General features: G+C 37.4%; 1 protein-coding gene across 3 annotated transcripts in view; it reads left to right on the top strand.

The window, feature by feature from the left end:
* USP54 (ubiquitin specific peptidase 54) overlaps window positions 1–14,209 on the top strand; it is a 91,561-nt gene that overhangs the window by 54,335 nt on the left and 23,017 nt on the right. For all 3 annotated transcript variants that reach the window (XM_066554216.1, XM_066554215.1, XM_066554217.1), the window contains 8 exons: window positions 3,498–3,632; window positions 4,756–4,869; window positions 5,028–5,110; window positions 6,966–7,071; window positions 8,958–9,104; window positions 10,446–10,595; window positions 11,842–12,010; window positions 13,273–13,443. In XM_066554216.1, coding sequence (XP_066410313.1) covers window positions 3,498–3,632; window positions 4,756–4,869; window positions 5,028–5,110; window positions 6,966–7,071; window positions 8,958–9,104; window positions 10,446–10,595; window positions 11,842–12,010; window positions 13,273–13,443 — 1,075 coding nt within the window. The remainder of the gene's footprint in view (window positions 1–3,497; window positions 3,633–4,755; window positions 4,870–5,027; window positions 5,111–6,965; window positions 7,072–8,957; window positions 9,105–10,445; window positions 10,596–11,841; window positions 12,011–13,272; window positions 13,444–14,209) is intronic.

Below are 14,209 nucleotides of genomic sequence, written 5' to 3'. Positions count from 1 at the left end.
AAGCTGGTGAAAGATAACAATGTAGTTGGGAGTTGATGTTAGTGTTAGGGGAAGGACTATATGCAACTAGATGGACTTAGCTAATTTATTGGTCTTAAAGAGCTCATGCACTTCCTAATTTTATTCTCTGCTAGCATTTCCTGACTTAAGAATAGCTGTAGGGAAGGGGATGTGAAGGGAGATGGGCTTCTTTTACATATAGATCCTCATAGGAATGCAGTATAACCAGAACACAGACTTACTATCTGAAAATTCCCTTGCTCACACTGTTCTGTCTTAGCTTGTAGACTGACCAACATGCCAAGAACCATTTCCTCAGTGTAGAAGTCAAAGTACTGCTATTAATACAGTATTAATAATTCTTAGATTTTATGTTAAGCTAATTATTTTTTGTATTGCCTCCTTGATTTTAGTTACTGAAAACAGGTAAAATAGAAGAAACTTTGCATTTTCATGGGGCTTTTAGCAGTGTTCATTCTTACTGTTGCCACTTCTCATTTGTGTTGGAATGTAGTCATTGAAAGAGATCATCAGTGCCATGAGTACACTGATGGGATTTCCATCATCTTCAGTTTCAGAAGAAGTTGAAGAAGTTTTTGGAGGAGAATGAAGTTTGAATGTTTCATTTATGAAGTTCTCATGTTCCATAGTCCTTTGGAAGAAAGGTGCCGTGAGAACTCCTGGGGAAGAATGAGTGCTTTCCTGTTCTGCACCCAGCTGGCTTCCATACCTGTAGAGGGAACCAATGTTTGAGCACTTAACAGTATTGCTCACAGGCAAGACCTTAAATTAAGGAGGGAGATCTGACTTAGATAATCTGAAGTGATGAAATTGCAGGAAATGCCACACCTGTCCGTCTAAGGTTGAGAGACAAGATAGACTTGTTCTGAAGGGGAGCAAAGAACCTATCTTGAAAAGAAAGGGGAATTAACCCCAACAAACCCCATCTCCCTCCCCAAAATCCCAATCCAACCCCGGTGACTGAAACCTAAGAAAAACCAAACTCCCCTGTGTTCAGAGTACTTTTGACTCCATTTGAGGTGCTTTTGGGACTTCCTACAAGCACTAGGTTCCAACGTGCTCTAAACTGGATTGTTCAATACCATAATAAGATTTGATCTTTAATTAAATTGCACAATTACTCACTGGTTTTAAGTTTTTGTTCCTCTTTTGTAATCTGAATAGGACTATATACCATTGTGTGCTATGTCATTACAAATTTGAGGAAGCATTCTTCCATGTAATATTGGGATCTGTTACATCCTGATTTTTGCATTCTTCACAGAATTGACATTGCTTAATTATTTTTTGTTCCATGGTAAGTATACTGTTTCTTTAAAGATGGAAGTTTAAAAGAAGAGTTCCAGCTTCCTTGTTTGCTTCTCCTTTTACCTAGTTTAGAGCCTGCATTGTTTCTCACCCCTCAGGAGTGCAAAGCCATTTCAGGGCTCTCATTGAAGCAAACCAGATCCTGCCCATCAGCTCACGGCAGTGAGGTTGTTGACCAGTTGCTAGACAAGTCTCAGATCTATGAAGTGAGATTGAATAAATAGAATAAACACATTTCTGAAGCACAGTTGTGAATATTTTGGAGTGCTCTTAAATGATTTAATGCAAAATGTGAAGCAGGGTGGAGTTGTGTTTCACTGCCTTTTTTTTTTAAGGGTCACTGAAATGAGAAAATTCACTAATGAAACATGAAACTTGCTCAGTTATCAGAGTGACAGAAACAGCAATCAAGTTTAAGTGCAGAGACTTTGTTGTTGTTTCTGTTTTATGTATGTATATATAGAAGATAACTGAGGGGGGTATTGTCTGTAGTTCCTGAAGTATAATACTGCCTCATGGCTTTCTTTTCATTACCCTTTTCTCATGATTCTGTGATACTCTAATAAAGGCAATAATAGAAGAGCTGTGAGCTTCAACACAATGGGCTATTTTCCATCAATGAGCACCTTGAGGACCACCAAAATAAAAGTTGCAGTAAAGAGATATAGGCATATTACATCTATTTTAGATTATGTCAGCACTATAAATTGTACCATTCCTGTGGGCAGAAATGGCAGGGGCGTGGAGGGTGGTTCACTGCCTGTGCAGTGACAGCTGTGCTTGGCACTTTTTCCAGCTTCCTCAAAACAGACAAGATTATACCATTTGGCAAACCTCCCAGCTTACCTTCCCATTTCCTGATGAGAAACAAGTAAAAATAGTTAAAGGAGAGAAAGATTTAGATGACTTCCAATTACTGTAGATCCTAAGTATGTTGGGGAGAAGGTTTCTGTAATTAAAGGAAGAAGTGCTACATGAATTGTGAATCACTGCAGATTAATATAGATTTGAAAGAATATCAAGCAGGCAAAACAGTTTGATTTTTTTTTTCCTCATCTTACTAAGTTTAGAATGCAGAAAAGCAGACTGGTGATCCCTTTTTCCTCTCTTGCAGTATGAATTGAGCTTTTCCACAGTCTTTAGAGAAATCATGAGGACAGTTTTATAGGAAAGGACAGGCAGAATTTTGAGATTGACACTGATGAAGATGGTTGCTTGTCATATGAAATGAGGTAGAAAGTAGAGCACAGTGGTGATGGAGAATTGTCTTGTACTAAAATAAGGACTAGAAGTTTTTTACTTAGACTGAGGATCTTGCATACAGAATTATTTTCCTGTTTTTGTAGGAAGGGCACAGTGAAAGTCAAATGTTCAGATGATGTTTTGGGTATTTCACACACATGTGCACGCAAGCACACAAAATAAATGTGGGTGTTTAATCAGTTGGGAATATGTACAGAACTTCCATGCATATAACTTACATTTCACAAAATAATGTGTCTTGTTAGAACTTCTCCTCCTTGCAAATGGTTGTTACCCAGGTGATGTGTGAGTTACAGTTATGAAAATGCAGGTTTATGGCAGCAAATGAACAGCTGGCTGTACATGGGAACTGCTATTCCTATTCACATCGTGCCTTTTCCCACCTGCATACTGATACAAAAATCATCTAATTCTTACCCACTTGGACTTAAAAATGGCAAATTTCTTAAAGTGTGCAAGTATCAAGTTGTGGCTGTTTAAGGGCTAGAGATGTTTGGAAAGAGTTGCTTAAAAGAGGGAACAAGGTGGTATGGGTAAACTGGAGGTGAGAAAGTTAAATGGAGAGGGAGAGATGGAAATAAAAAGCAGTGTTTTGGTGTTCATTGCTTCAGGAATCAGATTTGGAGAAAGACAAACAGATCCAGGAGGGATTGACACTGAGGGAATTTTTATCCTAAATTCCTAACCCTCCCTTGTATCTGTGAAAGAAAAGGAAGAAATACACAAAGGTGCGTATTATTTCAAAGGAGGCACTCCTGGGATTTGTTCTTGTAGTCTGTGTACTGTACAAGTATCTGTGTGTTGCAGGATTCAAACAACTTAAATGTTTGCTGTTTGTTTTCAGATAAATTGAGTCATATTTTGAAAAAGACAGTAACTTAACTATCTTTCTGGTTTTTTGCTAGGGTATATTCAACCAGTTTCAATGTAGCAGTGAGAAGGTACTGCCTTCTGATGCCCTGCGCACTGCTCTTGCAAAGACATTTCAGGATGAGCAACGCTTCCAGCTGGGCATCATGGATGATGCTGCTGAATGTTTTGTGAGTATAACTGAAAGGTGGTTTGACAGGCAGAGATGTGGCCCACCACTACCCAATCTTCCCTGATTTTTTTTCCCTTAATTTTTTTCCCCACTATTTCTTCTTTCCCCAAATTGCAACAGACTTAGCATGTCTGGCCTGGAAAAGTGCACAGAGGGATCCCCAGACTAATGATTTGGAAATGGTAATAGCATTGGTAATCGTTTTTACAGTTTCTTTTGCATGTGAACTGCTTGCCCTCTACAGTGTGCTTTAGATGTGAATTATGAAAAAATTGCACTAAAAGAATGATCCAAGATTCTAGTTTTAAGGATCTCCTCAAAAGGGTGAAAGGACATTTTGTTTGCCAGTTTTTCTGAAATTGCATTTCCACAGGAAAATTTTTCAAGGGAAGTTGTACAATGTTAGAGCTGTTTTGCCAAGTAATTAATCTTGACCTGTTTATTGCAGGCCTATAAACCACCCAGGCAGCTAGTAGTGTTAGTGAAAAGTGTTCTGCTGGAAGAGTTGTCAAGAGATTCTGGCATCCACAGGTTAATGTTGGCAACAGTGGGAGGAGAGAAGGTCTTGGGACAAGGATTCCTGGATACTTTAAAAGAGATGCAGTTGTATGAATTAATATCTAGGAAATGTTCAGTCCTTTTGTTTCATACAGAATTTAGTCTGCCTCTTCATTTATTAGTTTTCCCCCTTTTTGATAGAATATAGTTGATGTGGCAAACTTCAAAGCTCTCATGGAATGTAGAAGTTGATTTATTTTGTGTTGATGAGAAGTTAGTGTCAATCCAGTGACTTTTAAAACTGCATAGGTACTGTGTTACATTTGGTCATATCCATGCATGCTTGAGAACTGGACAGAAAAATCAGCAGCAGAGTCTTCAGCAGTGCTATTAAATAAAATAAATGGTTACCTGATCCAGCATTTCAAATCAGAAGTGGAGGGCATTTCCTTTTTTTATCCAAGAAATACCAACTTCTTTGTTTCTGAAGTAACTTTCATGAATTCGCAGGAGCCTTCTGTCTTTAACATTATTGCATCTGGCATGCTTTTGTGATTTGTATCTCAGTTTTTGTCTGCAGTTGAAATTATCTAATGCATTTTTTCCTTTTTTCCTTTGGCTAGGAAAACCTGTTAATGCGAATTCACTTCCACATTGCAGATGAGACAAAGGAAGACATTTGCACTGCACCACATTGTGTTTCCCACCAGAAGTTTGCAATGACTTTATTTGAACAGGTGAGGTAAAGATATGTGCTTGATGCCAAGGGCCAGTTCTCAAGTTTTATGTTTTCACCTAAAACATGCATTGCCACAGTAAAGAAACGTACAGGCAGAAGTGTTGCAGTGGAAATACCTGGTAATCTTGTCAATGTATTATGTTTTCTTTTCTTTAGTGTGTTTGTACCAGTTGTGGTGCCACCTCTGACCCATTACCATTCATCCAGATGGTACATTATATTTCCACAACTTCACTCTGGTGAGTTGAGTTTTTCACAGGTATCCCCCCCCCCCTCTACCCTCCGCTCCCCCCCCCACTTTTTTCTTTCTTTTTTTTCTCCTCCCACCCTGGTATTGCAGTTGGATCTTTATGATCTTCATTGATTAAATGCCTAGAACATGATTTGTTCAAAGTTGGCAGAGCTTTGATAACTCTGATAAAGAACATGAGGATTTAGTGAAGCAGAAGATGGTAGTTTAGGCATGGATCAGTGTGTCTGCTTGTTAATGATTCTGAATCTTGACAACTGTAGTAGCGAGGACTCATGTACATTTTGAAATACTTTAATGTCTGAGCAGGTGATTTAAGAAGACAGATAAGTAAAACAACAAAAAAATTACATTCAAAAGAACCTTTGGACATCTACTCCAACCTCCTGTTTAAAGCAGGACAAACTTCAAAGCTAAATCAGGCTGCTTGGGGTTGTGTGTAGCTGAGTTTTGAAAGTGCCTAAAGGACAAAAATTCCATGACTTCTCTGGGCTGCCTGTTCCAGTTCTGAACTGAAAGGTTTTTTCCCTCCTTCATGGTGACCTGGACAGTTCCTCAGTAACTAGGGGAAGTTGCAGAAAGGGAAGTTCTTACTGGAGACATGGTTTGCCCTTGGTAAATCTGTGCTGACTGCCCTGAGTCACCTTATCCTTCACATGCATGGGGTTGATTTCCAAGGGGATTGATTTAGTCTGTCGTGGCCCCAGGTGGTGGAGTGGGACTGACCAGCCTGTAGTTCTCAAATCCTCTTTACTTGGACGAATATATAGCTCCTGTTTAATCTAGTTATGGGGGAACTTCCCTGGTCACTGTGACCTTTCTTTAAAGGTGCTGCACAGAGCATGAGCATGAAGTCTGTAGCAGGTTGTTTGAATTAATGCTGGAGAAGTCTTCTTTGAGGATATGGCTGCTTGGTTAGAAGGCTTTTAAATCTGATTAAGGCGGGAATCTGTTATTTGTTTCTGTCTTGAAATCTTTATTGGGATTAGAACTTTTCTTAGTTTTATGTCTGGCATGTGAGATACGTAGTTACAGTGATATCTATAGTTACAGAAAAAATTGTCATGAAGACTGCTAGTTGCTCTTCACATACAGATCTCCTAAAAGGTACCACTTAACCTGTGTAGCAAGAGTACTGTAAAGCATCCCCCTTGTGGCTGATGCCTGCTGTTCCATCAAGCTGCAGATTTTCATTAGGTTCCAGCAGGCACTGTATGTCAGAATATTATTTATTAGATAAAGGACAAAATAGTTATGTAAATGGTGTTCAGTATTTTTTAGGAAATATCACAATAAATCTTAAGTCATGCATTATTTTAGAAATACCAATACATACTAATATGTTTATTCATCTCTGAAACCATTTTAAGCTGGAACATGCTTTGAGCACTAATACTCTTGTGTACATATCTTTCTTTGAATTTGGACAGTGAAATAAATTGGGTACTGTGCTATTTTTTGTTAGTAATTTTATTCAGAATGTGCCTTTCTCTGCTACTTTACTATAATTGTGCTTATTGAAGGAGGCACATTTTGAAGCAAATATTTCATTTTGAAACCAAGTATTTATCAATTGCTTAAATTTTCTTTTAAGATACAAAATTTAAACCAAGCAATCTATTTCTGTTTTCAGTTCTACTTCTTTTCTTTATGCAGTATTTTTGTGGAAGATGTGGTAATTCACAATTAACTATGTGGGTTTCTACAATGTTAAATATAAAAAGTGTTCTGTATTTTAAGTTTCTTAATTTAATAAAAAATTTAGGTGAAATGTATACTAGATTAGTGTGGGTTTGTGGTTTTATTATTAAACTTTTGTTTTCCATGCTTTGTCTATACTGAAGCAATCAAGCTATTTGTATGCTGGAGAGGCGGGAGAAGCCAACTCCAGATATGTTTGGAGAGCTGCTGCAGAATGCCAGTACCATGGGGGACCTGAGAAACTGTCCAGTGAGTAGTCTTGGTTCTCTTTGGGTGTGAATTCAGTGTCTCACAGGTATTTAGTGAAGGAAGGGAAAATTTAGTGATGATGGGTGCTGCTTTGACTAGCAACAAGCATTAAAACAAGAATAGATGCTTATTTTTTATGTATAGCATAAGTGCTAGATTTCTAAAATAAGAGTTCAGTATCTTGTTCTGCCTTTTAATAAATATGCAAAAAGAGTTATCATCAAACTTTTTTTACATATTGATAAATAGGTAGGGCAGGAAACAGCTGCAGAGTTGCTGCTTCATATAATGCTACTGTTAGGTGCATTACCTTTAACATGAGGCCTTGTGTACCTGGTCCCTGGGGCCAGTGTAAGTATTTCCATTTTATACCTGGCTCCCCTCCCAGTTTATAACTCTGAAACCTTCAGTAAAAGTCTCCATTGAAATATATACTTTTTAATATTGGCAAGTAGTGGCGTATTTATCTAAGTAAAAGAAATTAAGATATTTTATTGTCGTTTAAAAGGTGCATATGAGTCCATCTATTTAATAACCAAAGAATGTGAAATTTAATAGAAAGACATTCTTGGTGAGGGCAAACTGCTTGACTGTGAAATAATCAGTTGAATAAAATCGCATACCAGCATTTGCTGCTCCTTTCTTTTTTGTACTCAAAACCAATTTCTATTGAGGTTTAGCTAAGTGTGGCCTCAAAGTTATGGTAAGGAGGCTTTTTATCAGGATGCCGTGTTCCTGCTGTCATGCTGAAAATGCTGAAGCAAAGAAGACAATTTGAGAGTAAGATAGGTTGGGAGGTAATAAACAGAATTGCTTGTACTTTAAAAGAACCTTTCAAAATACATGTGAAAAAAGTCATCCTAATGTTAAGACCTCATATCTACATTTAAACATCAGAGTCCTCTGCAGTTTCTTTTTTTTTTTTTCAATTTTTCATTTTTGTCTCTTAATGATGTTTGGGACTGAAATTCTGATGAAATTTTCTAGATTGCTGTGTGTAAGAGGCGCTTTGTGATATCTTCCCTGGTTTTAGTGTCAGAAATTATTATATCCAGTTGTGAAACTGGACTCTGTAGACAAGAGAAATGATTCTCAGTACGAAAATGTTTTTTTCTTACAATTTTCTAGGGGTACCATTGTGATGTGCCGCAGGGAAAAAAGGAATGTTGTGAATGGACTTCATCATAGCTTTTGTCATGTTCCCCCCCACCACTCCATTGCATCATTGACACCCCCCTCCCCTGCAAAGTGCACTGGTACTTATTTAAAAAGTAAAAAATGGGAAGAAAAATCAAAACAGGAAATAAGAATTGTAGAACTCCTTTGAGTTATTAAAACAACTCTTAATCTCATCTTTTAGTTACTGTTCTCATACTTATACAAATACAGACTTAGCTATACTGTCTAAGATGGGATATTTGAGGTACCCTATAGAAACACTCAAATTTAACAGCAAAGCAGAAATTTTTTCCTGACATTGTCATATAAAGCATCAGTCTGTGTACATACAATTTTTAATCTGAGATTCTGATCAAAAGTGACCTTTCTGTCCAATTCCTAAGAATGTTACTAGGATCTTCCATGTATGTTTGCTTATCTTTTTCTAAATAAGCTTGATTTTGTGCTCTTATGTTTTAATCATTATCAATAGCAGGAGGAAGGATTGGCAGTGTTCACTTCAAAGCTTGAGAATGCAGGATGGTCTTGATAGCACATCTCATCTATGACATGAGAAGCTCCTACCTTGGCACTGAGCATATCTGCTGTGTTTCACCACCTCCTCTTTGGAAGCTGTAATTCTGAGACTTATACTTGTTAGTGCCTTGCCCTAACATTATAATAAGTGAAGAATTAAATTCAGTGTCTTGTTTTATTTATATGCTCAGAGTAACTGTGGGGAAAAGATCCGTATTCGTCGTGTGCTGATGAACTCGCCACAGATCATCACCATTGGCTTGGTTTGGGACTCAGACCATTCTGATCTGGCTGAGGATGTGATTCACAGTCTGGGAACTTGCCTTAAACTGGGAGATGTGAGTTTTTTTTTTATTTTGGCACTACTTACAAAGGCTGTCTTTTTCGTGGTAGTCTACAGTAGCAAATGGAGAAAAATATAAAGTCACCAGCTTCACCTTTTTGGTGTCCATAAAAAGAGGAATAGAGGGCAGAACCAAGGATCTGACCTGTCTCTGAAAGCCTTAGAAAAACCTGTGAATTCTATATTCTTGAGTTTCTGAAATGTCTGAAACTGCAAAAATACTTTCAAGTGAAAGGAAATTCTGGATCAGGGTTGTGCTATTTCTATAAAAATACATATGTGCTCTTTTATTTTAAAGAAAGTTTTTTCTATTTCTTTTGAAGACAAAATGTGGTTTAGTGGTCTTTGGGTTTTTTGTTGGTTTTTTTTTTTACCTTTAGCTCCTCTTTTTGGTGAAATGTGTGGTCATTACACTGAAGAGTTATTTGTGACTGAACAGTCTCTAAGAGATGGTGACTGGCACTGTGTGATTGAATGACAGACTGAATTAAATAGGATTCCCTGGAGGATTCATTATTCTGCATTAACTGAGGCATTAGAGCTGAATTATTGGTGTACCAAACTGTAGCTCTGTCTTATTGTAGCATTGAAATACTGCATAAAATAGTTAATATATAAATACACATGATGTTTAAAGAAAAAAAGCATTTTCCAGTGCACAATGTACCAGAATCAGTGTGAGCTGATGGAAATGTGGTTATAAAACAGTGTGGTCTTTGTGTAGTAAAGCAGTAATGCACTAAAACATGAGACCTGTGCAATTCAAATTAACAAAATTCAATTAATAGAAAAGATTTTTTTTCCTGTGTGCTGAATTCTTTTGATCTGCTGATGTCTTCAGTTGATCTTTTATGTGTTAACATCATAAATTGGTCCATCTGTATTCTGGATAGCCCTTGCTCAAGTCAGAATAAATGCCAGCTGTTTACTGTCCAAACCACCTTGTTTCTGCAAAAAGGAATGAGTGTTTTAAACAGTATTTGGTATAATCAGCAAGCATGACACAGAATACAACTTTTCAGAATAGAACCACATTCAAATTATGTAACAGGTATTTTAACATTGTTGTAAATGTCTTCCTTCAAGTGTACACATACTCCAAGTCTAACTCAATTTATGAGCATCTCATGAGTTGGTCAGAGTCCATTTCTGGTCTGTGTCTCTGAGTGTGCTTAAACGCTGCATGATTACTTATTGCCTTGTTTTCTCTATCTTTTGAAATAAAAGCCTGACACCTCTCTATAGTACTTTGAGGTCTTTGAATATAAAGCAGTATGTAAAATTCTGAGCACTTTATTAATTTCTCCTTCTCTTTTTCTTACCTCCCTTCTTGAAGCTCTTCTTCAGAGTAACTGATGACAGAGCAAAACACTCGGAGCTGTATTTGGTGGGAATGATCTGTTACTATGGAAAACACTATTCAACCTTCTTCTTCCAGACTAAAATCCGCAAATGGATGTACTTTGATGATGCTCATGTCAAAGAGGTGAGAAAAAATGTTTAGGAAAACACTCTTTGGGAAATTTGTTAGCTGCTTGTGTGTAAATCCATTCTATTTTCTACAGATTTTGAGAGGGTTTTTTGCTGGTTTTCCACTCACAAATTTGTTCCTCCTTTTTTCTCAGCAAAGTGAAATATTTTTTAAAAAAGCATACCAGAAATCTCAGAAGCCCTATTCTTAGTTCTGTTCTGTTGGCTCCCAGTCTTGTTTTTATGCTGTTGTTTGAAAATGTACAGTTGCTTGTGCATACAGCTAACACCCATCTCTTTCCCTTGCTGACAAGCAGTATAGCTATTTAGTGCCTGTTGTTGAATTCTGCTTGAGTGTCTACATGCCAGTCTTCTCTAGTGCTTGCTGCCAACAACAAATTTTCCGCTCTTCTGTTAGTGCTTTTTTTTAGCCTTTTCACCAAGCATGAGGTCCTTGACATTAAAGCCACCAGTGCTGGGATCTTGGCAGGGCATTATAACCCATTAGATTGTTTGGCATTATTGATGCCACTCTCCTTTTTTCCTTCTAGTCATGGAATCACAAAGGTGAGAGAGGAAAATTTTCTCCTGTAGTCATGCCAAACACAGTCTCAATGAGTGAAAACCTCTTAATGCATATATTTAGACGTGCTTCTTAGCAGAAAAATTTGCAAGGATAGGTACTGCAGTGCTTTAGTAGAATACTCACATAGGGAGCAAATTTGTTGGAGTAAATGTTCAGTCTGTCAGGTGAAACCTGTGAGATTAGTATTACTATGTGAATTACTTGCCTGGCCTATCAGTGCTTGCAGAGGTTCTGTCACAGCAGAAAGATTTGCATACCTGAAGTATTTAGCTTTGACTTGAATTTACTGTATTGGTATCTTTTATTGTTCATTTTGTTCATTAAAAATTCTTCTGCTTTTTGGTTGATGCAAAGTTAGAACATCCCAGAGGATGAAAAGTTTTTTATGGAAAAAAATCTGAAAGGGAATGACTATTTTTGTAGTTGTATTTTTAGCTAATTGTAATCAATTTAGCCATAGGATGATGAATACCTGGATTTTAATTAGGTTGGCTCAGGAGCTTTCTTGCTGAGTCCAGGTCAATGCTGGCTATAAAAGAGTTAAAGTATGTCAGTAGAAAATCAAACTCTGAAATAATTGTGATGGGGGGAAAAGAGAACTTATTAGAGAAATGATGACAGAAAACCTTAATTTTCTTTAATTTTTTTTTCTTTTTTTTTCCTCTTGTCAATTCAGATTGGTCCAAAATGGAAAGATGTTGTGACAAAGTGCATTAAGGGTCACTATCAGCCTTTGCTGCTGCTCTATGCAGATCCAAGAGGAACTCCAGTGTCAACGCAAGACTTGCCCCCTCAGGTGGATTTACAGCAATATAGCAGGACTTGCTATGACAGTGAGGACTCAGGTAAGCAGTGTGGGCTCTGGGCCTTGTACCTTCACCCTGAAATGTGGCATGTGAAATGTTTTCCTTCTTTGGAGTGTATTATTGTCAGCAGGGGTCCTTGTTGCTTGTTAAGGCTGATCAAGAATTCAAGAGGATTTCCAGTGTTTTATCTGTGAACCTCTCTCTTGGTCTAAGACTGTTGATTGTTTGGATAGCAATTTTTACCAAAAAAGTTTGGAGAAAGAAATTGGGGGATGGGGGAAGTGAAGGACCTGGTATGATTTGGATGTAGAGAGGAACACTAACTGATGACTTCAGTAACTGCAGTTTCTGACTTCTAAAGATCTGAACTGTCCTTAAATAGGACATTTACTGCAGGGCTTGTTCTCACCAAAAATACAAAGTGCCTTCAAGGTCAGCAGTTAAACATAAGAATGACTTCCTTCTTTATTGTATTTTTTTCTTCTTTAATGTCTCTACAGAGAAATGAGTATGAAACTAATATCCTATGTATTAAGGAGTGTATATATCGCATATGTAAAATTACCAATAGTCTTCAAACTGTTTAGATTTTACTTTTAATTACTTTTTTTAAATTTTATTCACTGAAAAGTGGAGGGAGGAGATTGCCCTTTTCACCTCCACTAATGAGTTCAAGTATTACTGTATTGAAACTGAATCATGATGCTTCATACTTTTCAGTAGGGATCAATGCTGGCTTCTTGAGAAGGAGCAGGTTACTTTGCTTTAGATAAAAGTATTTCAGTACAAAGTTTATACCAGATAGCTTTTGAGTTGTAGTAGATGAAACCTGTGAGTTATTATAACATGATGTTCTTGTTACACATATTAATATTTTGTACTTGCGTAATTTTTTTTTTGCTTTCTCCAAAGCAGTGTTTTATATTGTAGTTGCACTCAACATTTTCAACGGTGTTGAAAATGAACAATAATTTCAGTATGGTAGTAATGTGTACTTTGCAGTCCAGTGGATGTAGTTTAATTTTGCATATTAAAAAGATTTGATAAACTTGTACTTATAAAAGAGGAAGAAAGAAACGGGGTTTTAGAAGGAATGACACTGTGTCCCTGCTTCCAAAGGAGCAAACTTTTCCCATAATCTCTGGTGTTCTTGAATCTGAGTTGGTATCTTGGTATTCTGTTTTTCTGTTAACTTCTGTATAGTTGCCCCTGCTCTCTTTTCTTAGTCTTTCTTGACTTTTATAATAGCAGAAAAAGATTGAAATTTGACATTGCTTCCTTGACCTTACTTTTTTCTCCAGGGAGGGAACCTTCCATCTCCAGTGATACCCGGACAGATTCCTCTACAGACAGCTATCCTTACAAACAGGCACACCACGAGTCTGTGGTCAGTCACTTCTCCTCTGACTCCCAGGGGACAGTCATCTACAATGTGGAGAATGATGCCGCTTCACAAAGCAGCAGGGACACAGGTAGCAGATACTATTACATCTGTGTGTGATCATTGTCACTAGATAAGATGACTTCAGTGGATTCTAGTTGAAAATATCTCTATATATTCACACAACCTGTAATAGAATAGCAAACGGTGTTTAATATCCTGAGTTTTTGATTTGTAATGAACAGTTGGCATTCACCAAAAAAACCCCATAATTTAAAAGTCTTGTTGGCTTCTATAGACCTGTGTCTAGCCAGACAAGCATTTAGAGATTTCTTTTTCTGTTATCCACAATACTGCCTGCTCTGTTATATAATTCTGTGAGTTGGAGTCTGCATGGCCCTTTTGTAGGATTTGGTAATTGTTGTGTGAGCTACTTACTCGTGTCTGGGCAGTTACTTCGTTTCAGGAGTTGCAGCTGTCTGGAAAAGGTGCTTTCATCACCAGAGTCCCTCATACTTGGGAACTAAAGACTTTGTGTAAGTGAGTGCTGGTAGTATTTACTGCACCAGTGAGGAGCATAAGATAATTTCCTGCCTGTTCCATGGAAGCAAGTTAAGCTGGAATATCCAGTGAGAAGACAGTCTGTATATATGTTCCTTTGGGCAGCTGAACAGTCTGCCTCACACTCCCTAGTTGAAAAGAGGTTAACTGGAAGTCTAAAGACTTGATCTCCTCAATTATTGATGGCCAGTGTCCACAGTCAGCCTGTTTCTGCATGCAGTAATTTCTAACATCAGTTCTAAAAAAGTAGTGCATAAGTTAAGGTCAGACTTCAGTAGCATCAGAAGTAGGATCTG

The sequence above is a fragment of the Molothrus aeneus genome, chromosome 8 (genome assembly GCF_037042795.1).
Source record: "Molothrus aeneus isolate 106 chromosome 8, BPBGC_Maene_1.0, whole genome shotgun sequence".
Classification (NCBI taxonomy): domain Eukaryota; kingdom Metazoa; phylum Chordata; class Aves; order Passeriformes; family Icteridae; genus Molothrus; species Molothrus aeneus.
The sequence above is the reverse complement of the archived record's forward strand: the minus strand, read 5'-3'. Positions and strand labels throughout refer to the sequence as shown.